Below are 22,760 nucleotides of genomic sequence, written 5' to 3'. Positions count from 1 at the left end.
TAAGAACCTGTTCCCTTTTCACTTTTCAAAATGTACGACTAAGTGAAACGGACGAACTTCGTTGAATATATTCGTTAGATTAAATTCTTTGCGTAGAGAGGTGAGAGTTAAACACTGAGTTTCCAAAATATTTTTCGTGAGCGAATATATATATTAGGAAAGAAACAATAGAGAGGGAATTTTTTCTTCTATATACTGTATACACGGTGTTTCAAAACAACACCAACAACGCTTGGGAGGTGATTCCTGACACAAACATAAAACAAAAATTATAAACCGCCTGGGTGCACAAATGCTTCTTTTCGGAGTTACAGGCTGCCGAAAACATTTTAAAAAATGAACTTTAAAGATCCATAGCTCCAAAACTATGGAACCTACCGTAGTCGGGTCCAGACTTCACTTAGGAACTAATATGTGCCCTATACAAATATCCATGTTTCAGAATCCTGCGGTACTTCCGCAACAATTTTTATAGAGGTAGTTGATTAATACTTCAAATTATATGCCCATAGCCAAACTCATTCTATAAAAATTGTTGCGTGAGTGTCTTAAGATTCTGAAACCTTGATTTTTTGATAGAGCACATATTAGTTCCTATGTGAAGTCTTTACCCGACTACGGTAGATCCTATAGTTTTGGAGCTATGGACCTTCAAGGTTCATTTTTTCATGTTTTTGGCAGCTTGTAACCCCGAAAGGAAGTATTTGTGCACCCAGGTTGTTCTATACTTTTGGTCTTATCTCGGTGTCAGGAATCATCTCCCAAACGTTGTCGGTGTTATTTTTAAACATCCTGTATATAAAATTTGTAATATAGTCAATATTTTAGGAAGTGTTATCTATCGGTTCTCATGAGATAACCGATGTCAACCACTGCAAGGTCTGATAAGTACCATGGTGGACGACATTTGAGGAATATCCAGATGGTATTGGCACTTCAACTCACGTAGCATCATTAGAAAAACTTAGGAACTACTGAACGGAATAATAATAATAATAATAATAATAAAGTGACAGCGGTGATGGGGCTCACCATGTGTTGACCGCACATTCCTCAAAGAAAAATCACTGATTGCTTGGCTTGAACCCTTAAAACCTTTGTGTCAGAGAGTTTTAGGTTTAGTTTAGTATTAATATGACAAAAATGTATAGTGAAGCCTTACCACTTGCTTAAGTGTTTTAAATATTAATATATACATATGTGTGTGTCAAAAGACTCCATTTTTCCATAGAACTTGTGTTATTTATTTTGTATTATATATTGCTTTGTAATTTGGCCACCGGTCTCTCTTCGAACCTGGCCGCATTAGAACAAAATTACTGCTATGGTGTTAAAGTTAAATGCTGTATGTGAGTCACCTACATGGTATTTATTATTTAGAAGTAATTTTATAACATCTTTCACCCTTTTATACATCTTAGAAGGTCATTAAACTCAAAGTTGAAAAGGGAAAATTTTCTGCAGTGAAAGTAATTTCTCCAATAATATAAAATCAATACCCAGTGCTATTGCCTTCTCTGTCTATTGTTGTCATGTGTATGAACAGTTTGCGTTATTAAGGCTTCCTATTCATATTCTGTATTGGAAGGCATTTGATAGCCCAATTCAGATGGATTTCAATGACCTTTGTTTTCGTCAGTATTTTTCCTTCTGGGGAGCTTGGAGGAAATTTAGAAAAAATGACGATCGGATTCATATTAAAGTGGAAGAAAAATAAAATAACAAAATAGGTGTTTTCTCGTTGTTTTGCTTATTGGTAGCTGTGTTAATGTAGCTTAACATGATCGCGTTTTGTATTTCGTTGCTTAGAGAGGGTGAAACAGTATGAATGTTTTGAATACCTTCTAGAACTGACGATCTTATCTTCATCTATCGTCATAAATGGGGAGGAGAAAATGAAGAATGTGCCGCAGTGTTTTGCGGGCAGTTGTTAAATTATAACACTTGAAACACAGTACGTGAACGACAAATTAAATTGGATATATTGGAGAATAATATCGTTTTTTAATATTGGAGAAATAAGTTTTACTTCATAATAGTTATAAAATACAAACTAGTACGTAGTAATTAGTTACCGCATTAGAAGTTCTTATATTACGATATGTAATAGTTTTTGACTCAAAATACATTTACTTTCAGTAAGTTTACCACTTTTTAATGGAACAAACAGTGACCAACACAGATAAGTTTTATTGTGTTTAATACCGCGTAATTTATCTATCGCGTATATGAACTAAACTGAGATTATTATGTAAGTTCGGACGTAATAAATCAACGTTGGACCAGGTATACTACATTAGATATATTAGAAGAAACATGAGAATATGAAAATATTTCATCAACTATTCATAAACTTTAAGAAAGCACTTGAATTGATCAAAACTGAGAAGCTAATATAAAGTCTTAGAAAAACTTGAAATTCTTAAGATTGCTGAAGGGGTATCTCAGTAAAACAAGAAAGAATGTCCAAATACGAAGAAATGTGACTCTTTTGGAATTCATAGCAGTCTGAAGCAGCGGGACGCCTTTTCCACGTTGCTTTTTAACTTTGCTTTAGAATACGGAATTAAAAAATGGAAGATTGGAATAGAAGATTACCATTCACTGATCTTATTCTCTTGTTCGTATACGCCGGCGATGTCGACTTGATCAGCTACTTAAGATCAGTTCAGTAAAACACTAGTATCTTCCTGACTCAATATAAAACAATAGGTGTTCAAGTGAATGTAAATAAAACGAAGTACACGATGAGAAATCACTACAATGGAAATATTCTATTGAGTAATAATACAGTAACGAGGATGAATAAACCAAATATTTATTTGTAGTGTAAGAAATAAAGGCAAAGCTAGTGATAAAATGAAGAGTAAATCACTGGTGGCAAACGTATGACTGTTGTTATTACTGATATCGAGAGAAGTTCAATATAAAAACATATGAAAGAACAATTTTACCCGTAATATAAAACTTAACACTCAGTGAACACAGGTTCAAAGTTTAATGCAAACACAGTGTTGAAGAAAGTATTTGATGCAGAAAGAGACGAACAAAAGAGTGAATTGTAAATGTTACAGAAACAGAAGTTCACAATATGTAATCATCAGCGAATAATTGTTAGTAATTAATTGAAATGTCCAAGGTGGGCCAAAAATACTTGCGTGGGAATTACGCACAGAACTTTAGTTGAAAAGAACCCTGAATAAAAGACTGTTGGGTAGATCAAGATGTTGGGAAGATGATATATAACAAGATCTTACATAGGTGTAAGAGTAATCTTCATTAGATCGGATGGTTACAAGATAGGTTCTACTGACGGGTTTTTGTTTCAGTGGCAATAATCCTTTGTGATACTTAAGACTAGAGCTAGTTAGGTCAATTTTGTCGGTTAGATTAGATTGGATTTATTGCGTTCATGTGGCCATTACACAATAAAATATTCCATGTTTCTTTTTAAATAAGCGTAGATCTGTGACAGATATAAAAGAGTTGCATTGTGGAAGTACTTTTAAACAGACACCCTACTAGTTTCTACGAGTAGGGAACAACTTTTTTAAAAATAAGACTATGCATTTTCTGTTCATTTGGATTAATTTTAACAAACAGATTAATTTGTAACAAAATGGCAGCAGTTCGCTTTCAGTGAGATTATCTGAATATGTTATTTTACAGCGTCGCCCATTGGGTCTCCTTGGCTTGGGTTAAGTCCTACTAGAGGTCCTAGGCCACAGGGTCGTGGCAGTACTCCTACTCCTCCTAGTACTCCAAGTACGCCGGGAAGTATGCATAGTTCGCTTCATACCACTCCAGGTCAACCAAAGAGACCGCCTATGTTTATAACTGTAAGTATTAAGCTTATCAAGGCAGCCATACAGCCATCGAATAAGAGCCCTTTCACCCGGCTACATTAATAATACTGTCTATCGGTAAATGAAGTGAGCATATACACAAATCTATAGTTAAGTAACTCGCGCTGTGACATTGGGTTTTTTTTTTTCTGTAACTATGACATACCAAATAGAGGTGTTCGAATTATTACTCAAGTATTATGGTTGAAAACGCTTAAGTTAAGATGGTCATTTATAATTTCCATGTGCTACTAACAAAAATGTTATCATCAACTTACTAGAACTACAATAGCAGTTGTCATTTCCAACAAGGTGATGCGAAGACACTTAACATTACTGTCGTGTCCTCGAACCGCTTCCCTCTTCTTAACTGTATATAATACCCTACCACACTACACTAACTTCGTTTCTCATACATTTTTTGTCTTTCAAATTTATTGTTATTATTAATTAACTTTCCAACATAACTTTTTATTCACATACTTTCAGCCTAGGAACACTGACACGTGAACCCCATTTCAAATTTTCAAAGTGGCTTTACAGCTTTCTTACTGATGTTAAAGTTTTTTTCTTTTCTCCCTCCTTTTTTCCGTTCTCATCTATTGAACGGTTTTAGTGAAAATGCTCATAGTGTGGCTTTGTCGTGTGTTTATGCTTTCACTATTTGCTGGTAAGTAATTCATTTTCTATTTCCACTACAGGATTCATTTGTTCCAACTACATATACGAATTTATAATTCCAATTCGTTGCAGGGGCTATATCTACCACCTTTTTCGGCTACACCTTTTCTCGTCACAAGTGACACTCCATCTTCCCAGGTCAATCAATGGAATTCAAACAGTGAAAAAAATTTGAGTAGGTTGGGGATAAAAATCTGGCTCTAGCTGGCTATCCAGTCTGCCCTAAACCAGCCATGCATCTTCACTCTTGAGGTCGGTGCTTGGCCATTCAGACCACTTTTTAGTAGGGTGACTAGAGATCCTTTTTTAACGGTTTTTTTTTAGAAAGTCGTCCGGCGTTCCGAGAAAAATACAAACGGAACACACAATGTCTTTTTTAACTCTCATTTTAGGCTCCTAGTTATATATATATATATATTCAGGGTGAACCTGAAAGTTGTGTACAAGCTCCGGGAGGTAATTCATGACATCAAAAGAAGACAAAAAAGTTCTCTTGAATGTTGTCGAATTCCGCGTCGTGTACGAGTGACAGGGGTGCCAACTTAGATTTGACAATTGAATCCTGACAATTGGAACGGAATAGAAAGATATGGACAAACTGTGGTAAATGATCCATGGCATCAAAACTAGTTAAATGTGGCTATCAACATCAGCAAAATAGTACATTAGGCAGTTGTGCGGACATAAATAGTTTATGCACATCTTTCTGTTCTGTCCTAAATGTCAGGATTCGATTGTTAATTTCAAATTGGCACCCCTTGTTACTTGTACACGACACGGAATTCGACAACATGCAACAGCACTTTTTGTCTTCTTGTGATGTCACGAATCACCTCCCAGAGTTTGTGCACATCTTTCTGTTCCGTCCCAATTCTCAGGATTAAACTGTTTATTCCAATTTAGCACCCCTGTTACTCGTACACGACGCAGAATTCGACAACATGCAAGAGCAGTTTTTATCTTCTTTTGATGTCACGAATCACCTCCCGAAGTTTGTGCACATCTTTCTGCTCCGTCGCAATTGTTAGAATTAGACTGTCGATTCCAAGTTGGCACTCCTGTCACGCGTACACGACACGGAATTCGAAAACATGCAAGAGCACTTTTGTGTTCTTTTGATGTCACGAATCACCTCCCGGAGTTTGAGCACATCTTTCAGGTTCACCCTATAAATATGCTTGTGTGTGTAAAATAGTTTAATATTTTTCGAACAGATGGCTCCGTAATAAACTCCATGTTTTGATATTTGATAACCTTCCGTGGGTCGATAGTCGAAAGTTACGTGTAGATTCGCTAGGTAGATTGTCAAATTATGCCAATGTATCAAGGCTCCGTTTCAAACTGTACTATGCATGAGTGTCGAAACCCTCGTCCGTCCATTTGTTGACAGGTATCAGAGCAAAAACAGTAAGAGATATCTGAAGGCAACGTGCCGCGACTATACTCAACACTACCAAAACCGGAAGTGGCTCAAATTGAATATTGCGTCCGATTTGTGATTTCCACTAAGTAAAAACAGTAAGAGGTATCGAGATGCGGTTTTCTGCAATCATTCATTGTCCCAAGAATAGATTCCATCTTCTTTATTAACCTTCTATTCAAACCGGAAGTAGTTCAAATTAACAATCTCCAATTTCAACACTTATTTCATAGAACAAAAATGGTTGTCAGTTTTCTGCAGTGGATTCAGTGTCTCAAGAGAGCATATCGTCACAACCCACAACTCTCTACCAAAACCGGAAGTGGTTGAAATTTACTACTACTTCCAGTTTCAATACTGATTTTCCTAGAGCAAAAGTAGTAAGAATTACCGAGTTCTTTTTTCTTTCAGTTGATTCAGATTCCCAAGAGTAAATTCTATTTCCTTCTTTAACTATCTATTCAATCCAAAATTGGTTCAAATTATCGATTTCTGGTTTCAACCTTTATCACCATAGAACAAAAACAGTAAGCCATAGTGATTAATGACTTTTCGATGTGGGTTCAGCGTCCGAAGAACAGGTTCTGTCTTTGATTTTATTAATCTGTTACAACTTGTAGTTATGGATGTACTATTTGAAGTTTGGAAATCTGCTGAAGTTTCTTACTGTGAAATGTAACTGAGTTGTTTAGTTTCTAAATCTGGTCACCCTAGTATAGAGGATCGTTAATGTAAGAAAACTAGATTATTTCCTTCATTTCTCATATAATTTTTCTTCTCAGTTTAAACAATGGATAACTTATACTAATCACATACCTTTCGTGATGGTTCATTTATAGGTAGTTATATCGAAGTTGTAGTTTTCCTCTGCGTATCTTCAGCTATTTGTGTTAGTAGTGAGAAAATTTAAGCTTCTAGCAGAAGAAAGGTAATTAATATGAAAAATATAAGTGAAAAGGAAAACATAGGCAAAAACGAAGACAAGATGTTATATAGAATATGCACAATTACATTTTCCAACTTGTAACATTCATTTATTTTGAAAGTATATTTTGGCTTACTTTATGGAAGGCATCCTTTATTTTTTCGTTGGCAAATTTTAATGAAAGAACCAATGGATCTAACTTTTTTTTCGCGTTATCAAGATAAATACCAATGCTGAGATTTTAATGAAAGAAACAATAATTTGAATTCAATTTTTTTCTACATTATCAATCTACTTTAGTGTTTTTAATGTTCGAATAACAGTTTTCTTAACTTACTTTTGAGCGACAATACAAGGAAGTATGGTAATTGTGAAAAAATCTTATTCAAGATTTCAGTAGGTTTACATGTTTCATGACCTTTACGTGCCGAGAAATTGATCTTTAGCGTACAATCGTCTTTAACAGATCTGGACCTTATTTTTTAATTAGAACTTACTTTCTACCCAAAAGATAGAGATAGTTAACTCAAAAGTTGCCAACTTTTCCAATACGGGTCATGACTTGTTTATATTCATGAAGGAAATACTATAATATGGTATAAATCATTCTTTAAAAATTTTCTTAAAAAGGACTCAGGCGATTTTGTTCGTACTTCACTAATACTTATTTCATTAATAACCCTACAATATGTTATAGGCGATTTTTCACGAAAAAATCAACAATGAGTAGTTTTTATTCGGGTATGTTTTTGGATCAAAAGATCCAATATATTTCAATGAAAATTTTTCCTTGTAGGCCTTATACTTGGAGAACTAGATACAGTGTAGTCCCTGATGCAAATTTCAATCAAAAATTTTCTTCTACGCCTTATATCTGGAGAACTACATTTAGTTTAGCCAAACCCAAACGATCACTGAATTCAGTATGGTGTGCTTATTCCGTAGAAAATACGAAAACTCGATTTAGGGGCTGTTCAAAAATTTTGTAGCCCCTGATAAAAAAAAAAGTAATTATTCGCGAAGATCTCAATCTTTTGATGCATTTTTTTGGATCATTCCTAAAATTCTTGTTCTAGAGATTTCTTTTTTTTCTTTCTTTTTTTTTTAAAAAAAAAAGTAGCAGATGGTTTTATTCGTATTTGATAAACGTTTCGTTAATATCCCTACAATATGCCCTAATAGCCCAGAGAAGTTGGACAAAAAAGTTAAGGTTTCGGAAAAGTTCCAAGCGAGTTGGATTTCTGTGGAGACCTTTATTCTGATGTCCTCAACATATTCTGAAAAGTACCCTTAATTTGAGTCGTGTTTCATTTTGTTTTTTAGACGGTGGAAATGGGGTTTTCTAGTTTATCTATTTTTCGAAAAAAAAATAATTTCACGAATATTTTAACTTACAAAATTCTACAAAAAAGGCCCTTAATTTTTTTTCGTAGAATCAATCGTTTCAAATGATATAGACTGAATTATGTCTGATCGGAAATAGGGGTAGGTTTTTAACTTCAGACTGGAAAATATCTATGATAATAAGCATTGAACGGAAAATGTTTGAAAAATATTATTTTGGACAGGGATATTCGGCTGTGATAAAAATAGTCCACTCCCGTCCCCTTGAGATTGAGGTAGGGGGCAAATATGAAAACTGGAATGAGATAGTACTGTATTCTGTGAAATCTAGTTTCATTGCTATTCCTTCAATTGGGAGCCCCCCTCCCCCCGTTTCATTCCAAAACAAATCTGAGATAAACTGTTCCAATCTTTTGTTTCAAAGTATTTCATGACTTGCGATAGACGGTGCTACTATGGGACGCATGGCAAAGTTACTTTTTGGATGCGCCTCGTAATTTACTACCGGCGTGCCACATCGGTCCAACTGTGCCCAGTTCGACCATTAACAATTCACAAATAAATATTTCATTGTTTCAGAAGGTTCTACGGTATTCTACCAGGCCATGCTAAAGTGTTCACATATCTACATTAGTATGCCAAATGTAACATATGTCTTAATTACAAAGCATGAAAAGAAATGCAAAATAAATGATACCCCTTTTTGAATTTCCAAACTATGCTGTGTATAAGTATAATAAGTATTGTAGAACAACTGTGAACATCCGTCCATCTGTCTGTTGACAGGTATCAGAAGGAAAATGGTAAAAAAAAGCGAGATGTTCTTGTAATCAAGTCTAGTGTTGCATTCAAAAGAAAATTAAAAGAATACCTATTGTCACATTGCTTTTATACAATAGATGAATATAATCAATTAAATAGTCACAATGTAAATAGTAGTAACAAAGTAACAAGATAGGTCCATTTATGTATAAGGTATGCTGTAGTATTGGTATAATGATATTTCAAATTACTATAATGTATAAATGTATGAATTTTGTTTAACAAATGTGTTTAATATATGTATTGCTTCAATTAACCATGACGAATCCCATGTACTATCGGAAAATTATTTCCAAGATTGTACAGAGTGAAGGATAAATAAAATGAAATGAAATGAAACATATTCACTCATTATTATGAATCTAGAATTGTAAAAATGGAGGAAGACAAATAGATTAGATATTTTCGCTATGTAGACGATTGAATGATTATCTACGAAGATAAAAAATAATTATCAGGTCTTTTTTCGGAATCCAGCTGCATACCTAAGTGTTTAAAATTCACTATAGTAGAAGAATCCGATAACAGTATCAATTTTCTGTATGTATGTATTTACAGAAAAAAAATAATAAAAATTTTCACCTCCGTTTTCAGAAAAAAAACCTCATGCCTTTTCTTCTTTTATACAGATTCAGCATATTCCTTTTTAACAAAGGCTAGTCTATGAAAACTCTTCATTTTGCGTATTAGCCTCATTACAGCAGAGTGGAGAAATCTTAACAAACACTTAAATTTGTTGTTTGTGTAGGAAGAAAGAGTGGTTTCGATCCACAAATGCTGCACAGATGGAAGAAAGCAGCATGGGGATATCGAAATAGTTCGTCTAAGAATTCGATTCCGTAACACAAAAGTATTAAAAGGATCCCTCTATAGCTGTGTGTGGTGGACAACACTGTGTCCGTGGGTTTTCTCAGGGTACTCCCGTCTCCTTCCACATTCTCATTCCACCAATTCTTCACTTGCCTTAACCATCCATCTCCCTTAGGGCATAAACGTAGGACGTTAAACTGAAAAATTTTTCTCGACCCCTTTGGTCAAAAAAAAAAAAAAAAAAAAAGAAAGAAAGAAAGAAAGCATATCCTAAGATTAGTGTTAATTCTTACATTAAATCAGGAGCCAATTAAAAAAAAAAAAGTCATGCTACAAGAATTATTATTATGATTCTTCATTATCTTCAGGATTTTATAAAGTATTCATTCGTGTTCACATTCTTACAAAGGCATGACAAAAGGAACATCACCACGAGAATAAAGGAACATTTGAGAGACTCCAAAGGGGAAGGCTTGTCATAACATACAGAATTCTTAACACCAAATTCAAAGCGTTAAAATGTTATACCCTTGTTCTCTCTTCACCGACAGAAGTGTGTTTCAATATTTTTTCATTAGAACTGAAGACCTCGCCCTAAGTCTATACAAAGGAAAATTTGGACTACATCTGAGGTTAAATTATTTCCAATTTTAGGAATGCACAAGGATAACAACTAATAGTATCTTTATTACATTTTTACTCACACCAGTTATTTTTCGACAACACATTATATACAAGTTCAAATATAAACATCCACTTTATAAAAACTAGGTTATTCACAACACATTGATATCAACTGAAAAAATAAGTTTTAAAATCAATTTTATACTTTGAACTTGTGTTTAGATTCTACTACTAGCGTAAAAGTGAATTATGGTTATGAGGACGTTCATTCCAATTTTTACTCACAGGAAGAGCAACAAATTACAAAAGTGATAAGCCTATAAACTGTGCATCACACCTTTATCCAAGAAGCCTAGTTCGGTACGGTTTTGGAATGTGATATAGTTTTCTTTACTCTTAGAAAGCTTCCTCAGGTATGCAGAAACCTTCACAGTTTATTCATTTTAGAAATATGTACGAGTAGAAATTATTGATAAAAGTGTCAGCGCACACTGAAACTATTTGAAGTTCAACTACCTTGTGATACAAAGGAAGACTCTATTTGAGTTGGACCCCATAGTTTGGAACTTCATCGTAGTTTTGCAATCTGAAATGAAATACACTTGTCCTGAATTGTTAACACTTTTAAACAACGCACACATACATCTTACCAGTGCATTGAAAGTATTGTCTCTAACAGAAAACAGGCATTCAAAACTTTCTATAGAGAATTATTAAATTGGTATTAAATATTGATTTTGATAATGTGAATAAAATTAGGTTCAAGTTACTTATTCTTTCATTAAAATATTCGCCAGCAAAGAATAAGAATTTCTCTCGTAAAGCAAGATAATATATACAGGGTTATTAACAAAGCGCGCCGGTTTCGTTACATCAAATTATGAACTTTATTTTGCTACACATGTTCATCACACATTCCGATTTCAGGTATGGTGAATGACATCGGATATATGACCTCCTCTACTGCGCTGGCATGCAATAACTCTGTTTGTGTAATTCACTATGACTGCCTGACAAGTTTCCACTTGGATTTTGCCGACGACTCCTCGAATTTCCTCCTTAATTCACGGATGGAACACGGTTTATTGACATACACCAATGATTTAAGAGTTCCCCAAAGATTGAGATCGTACTGGAGAATTCTCTGTACTGAAAAACATCCTTTGCCCAATTCTTGGGAACGGCGAGGAACCAATTTCGTTGGACTAACATCCACACTGCTACGAACCATCGCAATGTTTTGCTCAGAACAACCACTACGACGACGCCCAGGACTTTTAATGTTCACAGTTGAACCCGTTTCAATGAGCTTTTTCATAAGTCTGCAAATTGTTGTTTCATTCGGTGCCTCATTTCTGGCTAGACTGCGGCAACCGAGAAACAAAAACTCGCCAGACGATCCAAAATCGGCACACTTTTTGAATAACACTATACTTTCAGACAAATAAGCATTACAGCTTTTTTGTCTATTTTTATCTATTTTATCTATTTTTTGCATGTTATTTTAGGTTTTTTTTTTTTTTTTTTTTTTTTTTTTTTTTTTTTTTTGCATTACCCCTAAACTTTCTCATTGCTTTGGAGATATGATATCTAAGGTTAAGCAGATGAAAATTATAGCTTAAGTGTAGCTATCTATTGTGAGACTCATCAAGAAAGGTACGTGTATAGTTTATTATTGGTTCTCAGCTTCTGTCTTACTATTACAATATTTTCATATCTACAGGTATGCAATGCAGTTCCTAATATCGGGAAACGCCAATGACTTTTTTATTTTATTTATTTATTTATTTATTTTATTTTAATGCCCAGGAAGTAATACTGATGTAATAGGTTATTCAGTTCAAGATGTTAATTACAAATAGACAGTAAGTTGTATGTAGAGCATGTCGATTTTTATGATATACACATGTTTAATAAACTCTTGTAAAAATAATTACATCTTTCCAGTTAAATAGCTAAAAGCTATAGCGTGCTAGATGAAACTAGATGTCCGTGAAGATAAAAATAATGTACAGATTACAGAGAATGGTATTTATGGAATCTTTTTTTTTTTTTTTTTTAATTTTATTTTTTACTTTGGTACTAAATATTTATTAAAATAATCATATATTTCAAAATAAAGAATTTCCATGTTGGAAAAATGTAAATTATTGCGTTTCTCTTTATTTTTTCAGCCGCTGCGGGATATAGCAGTCATGAGTGGCCAGTCAGCACGTTTCGAATGCATAGTGCAAGCTGAACCGCCTCCAAATATCTTGTGGTCTAAAAACGGAAGAATTATCGAAAATTCGGCAGACTATCAAATTCAGTATAAAAATGGCGTGTGTCGGCTTACAATACCTGAAGCATATCCTGGTAAGAGAGATGCTACATAATTGGTGTTACGCTCTGTTCGGTTTAGCTTACGTTATTTGTTGAATTAAAAGTTACTGTATCCCATATAGACAGAGCAAAATTTTATTTTCTGTCGTAAAACTCTTCCCACACTTTATATTCTAGTATTGTGTGTACTCTTCAAGGCTACTTATAAATTTCACACTAATAAACTTGAGAAACATTCGTGTGCCAGATATTGTTAAAATATGTACATTGTTACGTAAAGAAAACAGATCATGCTTTGCTAACGTTGTTTACAATTTGCTAAACTTGTCTTAGTTCATTCTAGACTGAAGTTGCTGTGGTTATTGTAGAATTGAAAGTGAAGCTTTTGGGTTTATCCAATATTGCTCTCTCATGGGCGGCTCTATAATGTAGTCACAAAGCCATGCGTCTTCGCAATTAATACGAAAAACATTAAAAAAAAAAAAAAATAAACAGTTACGGACATTTATGACTATGCGAATGAGAAACGAAGGAACAAAAATTTATTAATTTTAATATGGAGTGTGCAACTCTGATTGATCTCCATGAGAGATTGGCAGGATAGAATAAGTCACAATGCTTGACATTATATCTGTTCTGTATTCTGACTTGTCCCTTTGTAGCGTTCGCCTGTAGATACAGAAGAGTCCTTTAAACGCCTGGCTGTACGTACCACGTAATAACATTATCACCGTGACTGAAAATTCATCTCGTTTTTTACTTCTTTGCAGTGGACGGGAGAGGAAGAAATAGGTTGGAGCCTCTAAGCCTTGTGTAGATTACACGGGTGTACTAGATGCATTCACGAATGGTAGGAGGGTTTCGTTCTGCTTCTCGCAGGAAAGAAACACACTCAGTTTGTTTCAAGGGAAAGAGTACTCCGCAGTAGATTTTCCGAAACATTGTGTTTGCTTTGCGACACCTATATAGAAATTGTTATGAAGGAGAAATAAAATACATTCTTAATGCACTTTAGATTTACGGAATTTAATTACATTTGGTGCATGTTGACGTACTACTATTATTTTTTATTTTTGCAAGCATTTAGGGATGAATGAATAATCTTAAACTAAATTTTAAATTGATTTATTTTTATAAACGTTATTGTAAATGCATGCATGGGAAGCTACAGACAAATATGTAAGTGTTCCGCATGAAATTCAAATAAATAATTCCATAAGTGGGGAATAGAGAATTGTCGAAAAATGACATTTAAAATTTTACAACAAAATACATAAACACGAATTCCTATGGATTTTACTAGCCTGAAGGATTATCATGGATTTGAGTCAGTTTTCAAGACTTACAGGTTAGGTTTAAGGCGGAGTACACGGTGGGTTCAGTAAATTCGATCTCTGGTGGACTTGAGGAAATTCACGCATTTTTTGAGTCTCCTTATAAGCTATGTAATTAGTAAACGTGCCTTCAGCATGTCATATTAGGGTTCGATTCCTGGTGGGAGCGTGTGATTCAGATTCTATATTGAACAGTATGTCTGTCCTGATGCTGAAAATGAATGGTCTAGTAAATTACCTCTTAGATTTCCAAACAACGGCTGCATAAGTTATGGAAGTCTTATGGAATGGGTATATCCGTCCGTCTGTGTGTCTGTCATTCGACAGGTATTAGAGCAAAGTGGTACAACATATCGAGAAGTAGTTTCTTTGCAGTCAATTCTGCGTTCCAAGAATAAGTTCCCTTTCCTTCGTTAACTCTCTATTCCAACCGGGAGTGGTTTAATTTCACATTTCCGGTTTCAACGTTTGTCACTACAGAACAAAAACCTCACCTTTTTTTCAATCGGTTCAGTGTCTCAAGGGAACAAACGTATCGTATCGTCACCATCCACAACATTCTGCCAAAACCGGAAATGGTTGAAATTTCGTACTACTACCAGTTTCAATACTGATTTCCATAAAATATAAACGGTAAAAGATACCGAAGAATGGTTTCTTCCAGTCTATTCAGCGTCCGAAGGATGGTTTCCATCTCCTCCGTTACCCTTGATTTAAATCGGAAGTAATAGAATTCAAACATTTCCGACTACAACTTTGATCCCATAGAACTGACGGTAATAGGTAGCTACATGCATTTTGTTGCAATCGATTCAGAGTCTCAAGAGAACATACCATCATCGCCCACAACACTCTACGGAAACCGAGAGTGGTTGAAACCTACTAGTACCTCTGGTTTCAAAGTTGATTTCCACGGAGCAAAACGTTGAGAGATATCGAGGAACGGTTTTTTTACAATCGATTCAGCGTCTCAATGATAATGTTAATCTCGTTCATTAACCCACTATTCAAACCGAAAGTGGTAGAAATGAATCATTTCCGGTTTGAACGTTGATCGCCATAAAACAAGAACGGTAATAGATGTCGACAAGCAGTTTACAACAATAGATTCAGCGTCTCAAGAGAAATTGAAAATAGTTGAAATTTCTAGTACTTTCGGTTTCAATACTTGTTTCCATACAGCAAAGACGGTAAGGAATTTCGAAAAGTGTTTTTCTTCTTTCTTCACAGATTCAGCATCTCAAGAATTAGGTTTGTCTCGAATTTTATCTATCTGTTGAGATCAGAAATGGTGAAAATTTACGATTTTTCGGTTACCGAAACACTGGTCGTATAAAGAATGAAATTGACATAGATAGCGACAAGCAGTTTCATCATATGGATTCAATACCACAAGGATATGTTTTACTTCTGATTTTATTTCTTTACTCACAGATTGCCCGTTCTTCGCACGGGAAGAATAGTTTCGTTTTGGACACAAAGGGCAATGGGGACAGAATTTGGACTTAAATGACATCTGAAGTGTCACTAATTCGTCTCAGCGACCCAGAAAGCTATGAATTCGACACTAATATCGGTCATTTTCGATTATTTATATATATATATATATATATATATATATATATATATATATATATATATATATATATATATATATATATATATATCCCTCCCCTAATTTACGGAGCTGAATTTTGATTTAAACAGCATGCGAAGTGTCATTGTTCAACTCGGCGAACCCAAAAACTTTGGATTCGGCTCTAATATCGGTCATTTTCGATCATTTTAAAATACATTTTAGTTCGGGTGGTTCAAGAGTTATGAAATTCCATATTCACTTTCAATTTTATATAATAGATTGCAACAGGAAGTGATAGACATTGATTATCACTTCCGGTTTAATTTTAAGCTCCATAGACCCAGAAGAGTAAAAGATAGCTAGTATTAGCTTTTTGATATGGATTCAGCCTCTGAGGAACGGATTCTGTCTTTGATCTTATTCCTCTATTGCAACTCGTAGTTATAAATGTAATCAGGAACGTCCAGAGGACTTTTTCAAGTGTAATGACAAACACCGACACTCAAGCACAGTCGCGAATACACACATGCTATAATGTACGCATAAAACTACATTTTTTTACCCACGTATCCTTATTAACTACAGTACTATAGTACCTATATGTGAACCAACAAGTAAGTGTTAGAATAGGGGAGGAAGTGATAGAGGAGAGTGCAGTTGGAAGAGGAGTTCGACAGGGATGGTCTTGCCAACATTATGTAATATCTATCTAGAAGAGATTGTGAAAAAGAAACTACAACATGAAGACGACGTTTCATTAGGAGGTTGAATGATTAGATGTAGACGGTTTGCAGATGATACGGCGCTTGTTGCAGAATCTGAAGAGAAAATCAATAAGATGTTAAAAAAGTTGAGGAACGGCTGTGAAGAATATGGGATGGAAATAAATATTAGAAAGACAAATACCATGGTGATTCTAACGAAGCGAAGCAGTGAAAAATATAAAACTAGGAGGGGAGAAAATGGAACAGGTGAGTAGCCTTCGATACCTGGGTAGTGGTATTAGTAATGATACGAAATGTGAAAGTGAAATAAAAGCAAGGATAGGAATGGTGAAAGAAGCCTTTAGGAGGAAGAAAATACTATTTTGTGGGACTTTGAATAAAGAGTTGAGAAAAACTCATAAAATGCTTCCTGTGGAGTATTGTACTGTAAGGGTCAGAAACATGGTCATTACCCAACAAATGAAGTAAAATGACTGGAAGCTTTCGAAATGTGAGTGTGGAGGAGAATGGAGAGAATTACCTGGGTCGAGCGGAAAACTAATGAGAGGATTTTAGAAATGGTGGGGGGAAGAGCGATTTTAGATATTATTAAGAAGAGGAAGAGAAACTGGTTGGGACATTGTTTTAAGAAGGAATTGTATCATGAGGAACGTGCTAGAGGGTATGGTGGCAGGAAAGAGCTGACTTGATTTTAAGTTTAATGTCCCTTTTGATTAACGTGAAATCCGAAGCACATGAGCTCCTGCCGGGAATCGAACCCGGGTCTCCCACGCCAAAGGAGCTTACGCTAGCCTCTTAGCCACGAAAGAGCTCTTTGCGGCAGAAAAAAGAGGGAGGGGCAAAGGAGACTACAATTAATGGACGATATCGGAACAGAGAAATCGTAGGTGAAGACGAAGAAATTAGTGGAAGACCTTTGAGCATGGAAGTCTGTTAGTTGTGGCAACTGACCTGTCATTAATGGCAGAATACCTATGATGATGATAGTATTTAATATAAATATATTAAGTACTATACTATATGAGAACAAAGTAGTGTGTTTTGACATGTATTTTGAAGAACTAAACACTCTTTAAAAATCTAGGGGGGAGGCAAATTGTTCCCCGCTTCGGGCGGCCATGGATGTAGTACTTTAAGTTTGAGTATTGAGTTGAGTTGATTTTAGTTTAGCGTCCCGTTCAGCAGCGAGGCTATATGAGACGTGGACCTACTGATTAACGTGGAATCCGAACCACATGAGCTCCCGCCGGGAATCGAACCCGGGACTCCCGCGCCAAAGGCGCGTACGCTAACCGCTTAGCCAAGTTTGAGTATTGAATTCACATAATTCGGAAGTCTACCATAGTTTCACACTGAAATGAAACTCACTTGTTTTGTTTAGAAATGATCGAAATCAAGTACATACTTAAATTTCAAAGTATCATAAAAATACAAATCGTATTATCGCGTCCCTATTTTACAAGGCAATATAAGACAAATGAAACTGTTAACCTTTCACTATTACTTAGTTTTTTTTTTTAAATCAATTTCAAGTTACATCTTAATAAGCACGAGGGTGGTTTCATAAGTAATATAGTTTGATATTAAAGAAAACAATTTGAGTTTTTTTTAACGCACTTTATTTTTCAACGTAATCTCGAAATGCAATCGTTTCGGCATCTTTGCGATTCCTTCGCAGAAATTAATTTCTTCGAAGCTTTCAAACACTCGTTTATTTCCTGTATGACCCCTTTATTTGAGTGAAATATTCGTACTGCCACGAAAGTTGAGCTTTGGGAATAGTTGGTAGTCCGAGGGAGTTAGATCTGATTAATAGGTAGAATGTGGAAGAAGTTCAAATCGCATCTCGGGCAAATTTTGCTGTGACACGGCCTTTTCTTCTCTGGAGCGAGGGGCCGCGGTGGCTGTGGTAGAGCGCTCACCGCTGATGCATGAAGTCTCTGGTTCGATCCCAGCTCACGTCAAGTGAACTTTGTGGTGGACAAACTCCGTGTGCGTGGGTTTTCTCGAGGTTCTCCCGTTTCCCCCACTTTCTTCATTCCACCATTTCATTCATTTCTCATCATCACTGTCTCCTTTAGCCTAACCGGCATAACCGTGGGACATAAAACTCATATTTCATTTCATTTTTTTTCTTCTCTGGAGCGAGTAAGTGTGGCACCCATCTTGCACAACGATTTTTCACGTGCTTTTTTATTTTATTTTATTTTATTTTATTTTATTTATTTATTTATTTATTTATTTATTTATTTTTTGAATGAAGTGAACGCACTCAGATGAGATGCTTGTGGATTTTGCTAACTTGGGCACTTTCAGTTGTCTGTGGGCTAAAATCAAATAATGGACTTCATCGATGATTTCGGGTGTCACAGCTGATTTGGGCTGCATGACGTAAACTTAGTTCATTTTCAATGTTTGTTCTGGAACGCCCAAATTGATTTACCAAAAATCGAACAGTTTGATAGAAAAGACATGATCTACTCAATTTAGGTGAAACCTGTTCATGAATTTCTTGCGCTTTTTTCCCTTCAAAAAAAAAAAAAAAAAAAAAAAAAAAAGAATCAGACTACGAATTCAAATTTTATCCATTTTTCACTGTTATTCAAAACACTTCTGTTTAAGCAATTGTCAAAAAACGAATTACTATCAGAATAACTTGAGATAGATATTTATTCATAGAACGGAAACTTTCTGACTACATATACACATGATATAAGTGAGATCTATTATTATGTGAACCAAGTTACATATCAACCCGCCCTTGTATGTTAATGGGTATATAACCGAATTATTTTTAAAATCGATTGAGAAATTCAAACTGATAACATAGCTTGAGCAGTGTTGACACTGTTTTCCACTTCTTGAATAGCTTGAATATTTAAAATTACTTGATTTGATTTTAAGTTTAGCGTCCCGTTGAGCAGCGAGACTATATGAGACGTGGACCAACAGTTTAACTTCGGATCCGAACAACATGAACTCCCGCCGGGAATCGAACCCGGGTTTCCCACGCCAAGGCCAAAGGCGCGTGCACTAACCGCTTAGCCACGAGGAACCTCTATTTAAAATCACGTTCAATACTTCTGTAATTAATACTTTTACTGGATATATGATTATGCGATGGCAAATTCGTTTTTATTTTTCCTGTATTTTTTCTCGTATCAGAATTTAAAGAATACTTTTAAAATTAAAAATCACTAAAGGCCCCAAACTTGGTCGCCCCACTGGGGGCAGAAGAGGGCTGTTAAGTACTGGGAAGTACATTCAAGACTATTAATTTCCTTACGCACATACTATAGTACTTCTTATATTTTTATTAAATACTTTAGTACTATAGTTTATTTTCTGTTGTTAGTAAGAATATGTGTGTAAATAACTGTTATTTTATATGATATACGAAGTGCACGCGTGCATCAAAGTGTGTGTGTATTCGCGACCTTGCTTGTGTGTCATTCTTTAGCTCCTCCTTGGAATCATTTTTTGCCATCTCCCCTTGGAAAAGATCCTGCGGGCATCCTTGGCCCCAAAATATGGGAAGGGAGGATTTTGCGGGAGATGAGAGGAAAGCCGGTATAGCCGCTACTACGATGTGACTTCCCTTTTGTAGAGCTCTGGAGCCACCATTATAGAACCTGTTCTGTGAAAGGTGACAATTACATATTTTAACGATGATGTTCGACCGATTTAGATTATTCTAGATAGTTACACTAGGATGAACATTTCGTATTTTGATGAAGTGTTAGCGTATTTAAAGAAAGAAATGTGATAAATACACAAGTCCTTCGAAAAACTAGAGTCTTTCTACTTCAAGTATGCTCTCGGAAAATATGTGAAACATACTTCGGCCCCATCCCCGCAACCCCCTTACAGATAAACCTTCCCTTTGCTTATGGGAAAGAAGTGAATGACCTCGGCTGTGTTTCCAATTTGTCATTCAGTCGCTTGATCTTGATGAGTGAAGATCGTAGGCTACTTAGAATGGCTAACAAGACAGTGCACGGCGAAGTCCGTGAAATAATTTATTGGGGAAACGCTTCCACATCCAATAATTGAAAGATCTCGGAGGAGCAACTTGTGCCTCCTTCGAGGAAGGTACGGGAAAACACATATCGACAGCGCCAGCAGGGTGCACAGTTCAAATAGAAAAGGCTCTAATAGATAATTTTTGTGATGATATGAGGAGTTCTGGATAGTAACGGTGATCGCCACATCAATTCGATATGTCTAGTTCACCTTTGCTCGTAGTGCTTCATCTGCACATACAAATAAATCGCCCCTAATACACACCTGAATACAAAGACAATCAAGTTTGTATGATACCACCTATTTAAGAGAATGGACAGCATGGGGACCTGCCAATTTGGTTGCACGTCTGGCGACTTTATTTCGGTCACCTGAACATAATAATGTCTGTTAGAGACCCCTTAGATAGGACGTTATTCTTGACGTCATGTAAATTATTTGGCCATTAATCACGTAATGGGTCTGTTCTATATGATGTAATTGTTTCATTTTGTTGGTACAGCCTCGGTTGACATGTTGTTTCTTCTTATTCTTTCAGAGGATGCTGGAACTTACTCCTGTACAGCAACCAATTTGCTGGGAACTATCGGAACCACATGTTCACTGCAAGTTCCAGGTGAGAAAAGAAAGATAAAGAAATGAATTCGTATATATATGTATGCTTATTACATATAATCGCAGATATACATCGTTTATCAATCACCCTTATTGGTATATGGAATCAGGAAGAACTGAAAACATCAGAAATATGGCACTGTACTACTTCTTGAGACGAATTTTGATTTATTTTAAATGCAAAGCGTGTTAATACTAATCATAGTTCGCGAATGCTTTTGGCTTATTTTTTTTTAAAAAACAAAATTTTAACATTCTGGTTGTGGGATGGATAATGTAGTGCGTCCATTGAGTGATTGCAGTTGGATGATGGTGGTGGTGATGGTGATGGTGATATTATTGCACGTCTTTCGAAGAGCATGAAGTATTAAGGACGATGAGGTTATGTATGCAAAAGATGGGATATATATATAACAATTTTCATGCTGTTGTATGGGTGCGTATGTGTGGATGCAAAATACAAAGGGCAGTGGGGAGATAAATTAAAAATTGATGCTACTATTTGTGGTTTTCAATGTAGTTATGAAAAATACTCTTGTAGATCTTTTTTTTTTTCTTTCTTGTAAATAAACTTCATTTTCTGCACATAGAGATTCTTTCTTATCTTTCCTTTCCCCTTGCATTGTTTTAGCTCTGCGCTGTAAAATCTGGCGTGTATATTTAATAAATTCATATATAGTTAGCTGAATTAGTTTGTCTTCTATTTTCTTACTCCCTAAACTTACAATTGCTTAAGTAAATTGCCATTTAAAAAAAAAATTACCTGCATAATATGTACAGTGTTCAAAGCGAGGCGGTGTATGCGATTGTATGGCCTTTTATATTTGGAAATATACCGGTTCTGGAAAATGACATAAAACTCGGGAAAAATACAGAGTAAAGATACGAATATAAGGCATATACAACCTCTGTTTTTGTTAGCTTTCGATCATGGTAGGAGAAATCGTCATCTCATTGAGCAAAAGCGTAGGAATACGTATAGATCTTATAGATTAAAATCATAGGAAACTTCTTTCTTTCTACTTTGAACACTGGAGAAAACAAAATGAAATTGAACACTAGATAGTACTGATATAAGGAAGAAAGTCTCAGTTTCAGCGAAAAACAGTTATCAGAGTCAAATAATATGGAACTGTACCGTATATAAACAACAATAAAAATGTGTTATATATGCAGGGTGTCTCTAAAGTCCCTGACGTAGGGTAACTCTATTATTACCAGAGTAACAATAAAATGTAAGAGGGGAAACCGTCTCCAAATATAATGTTTTCAATGTAAAGTAAAGGAATTTTTTAAAATCGGACGAGCCGTTTGGAACTGTACACTCTTTATGCGCCCAATGTTAAACGAAAATGCAACGTTGCCATTTACCTGGGGCTGGGAGAGGGAAGGACGGGACGGGAGGTGGACAAACTTTGTAAGAGTATGGGGCTGGCCATCGACACGTTAGCATAACAAACAGTAACTTCTTTTACTTATGTTGTGGATCCAGGTAAATGGCAACATTTCATTTTCGTTTAACAAATAGGTGCATAAAAAGTGTACGGCCCAGACGACTCGTCCGATTTTTAAAAATGCTTCACTTTAGGTTGAAAGCATTATATTTGGAGACGGTTTCCCCTTCTTACATTTTGTTGTAGCTCTGATAATAAAGGAATTATCCTATGTCAGGGGACTTTTGAGACACCCTG

The 22,760-nt window shown here is 35.4% G+C and overlaps 1 protein-coding gene across 5 annotated transcripts in view; it reads left to right on the top strand.

The window, feature by feature from the left end:
• zormin (spectrin and immunoglobulin domain-containing protein zormin) overlaps positions 1-21,654 on the top strand; it is a 799,654-nt gene extending 778,000 nt beyond the window's left edge. For all 5 annotated transcript variants that reach the window (XM_081744925.1, XM_081744924.1, XM_081744928.1 and 2 more), the window contains 3 exons: positions 3,670-3,839; positions 12,646-12,826; positions 20,993-21,654. In XM_081744925.1, the coding sequence (XP_081601051.1) occupies positions 3,670-3,839; positions 12,646-12,826; positions 20,993-21,096 (455 nt within the window). In that variant the 3' untranslated portion in view covers positions 21,097-21,654. The remainder of the gene's footprint in view (positions 1-3,669; positions 3,840-12,645; positions 12,827-20,992) is intronic.
• Positions 21,655-22,760: the final 1,106 nt, after the last annotated feature.

This window comes from Thermobia domestica, chromosome 17, assembly GCF_964235325.1.
Source record: "Thermobia domestica chromosome 17, izTheDome1.hap1.1, whole genome shotgun sequence".
Classification (NCBI taxonomy): domain Eukaryota; kingdom Metazoa; phylum Arthropoda; class Insecta; order Zygentoma; family Lepismatidae; genus Thermobia; species Thermobia domestica.
The sequence above is the reverse complement of the archived record's forward strand: the minus strand, read 5'-3'. Positions and strand labels throughout refer to the sequence as shown.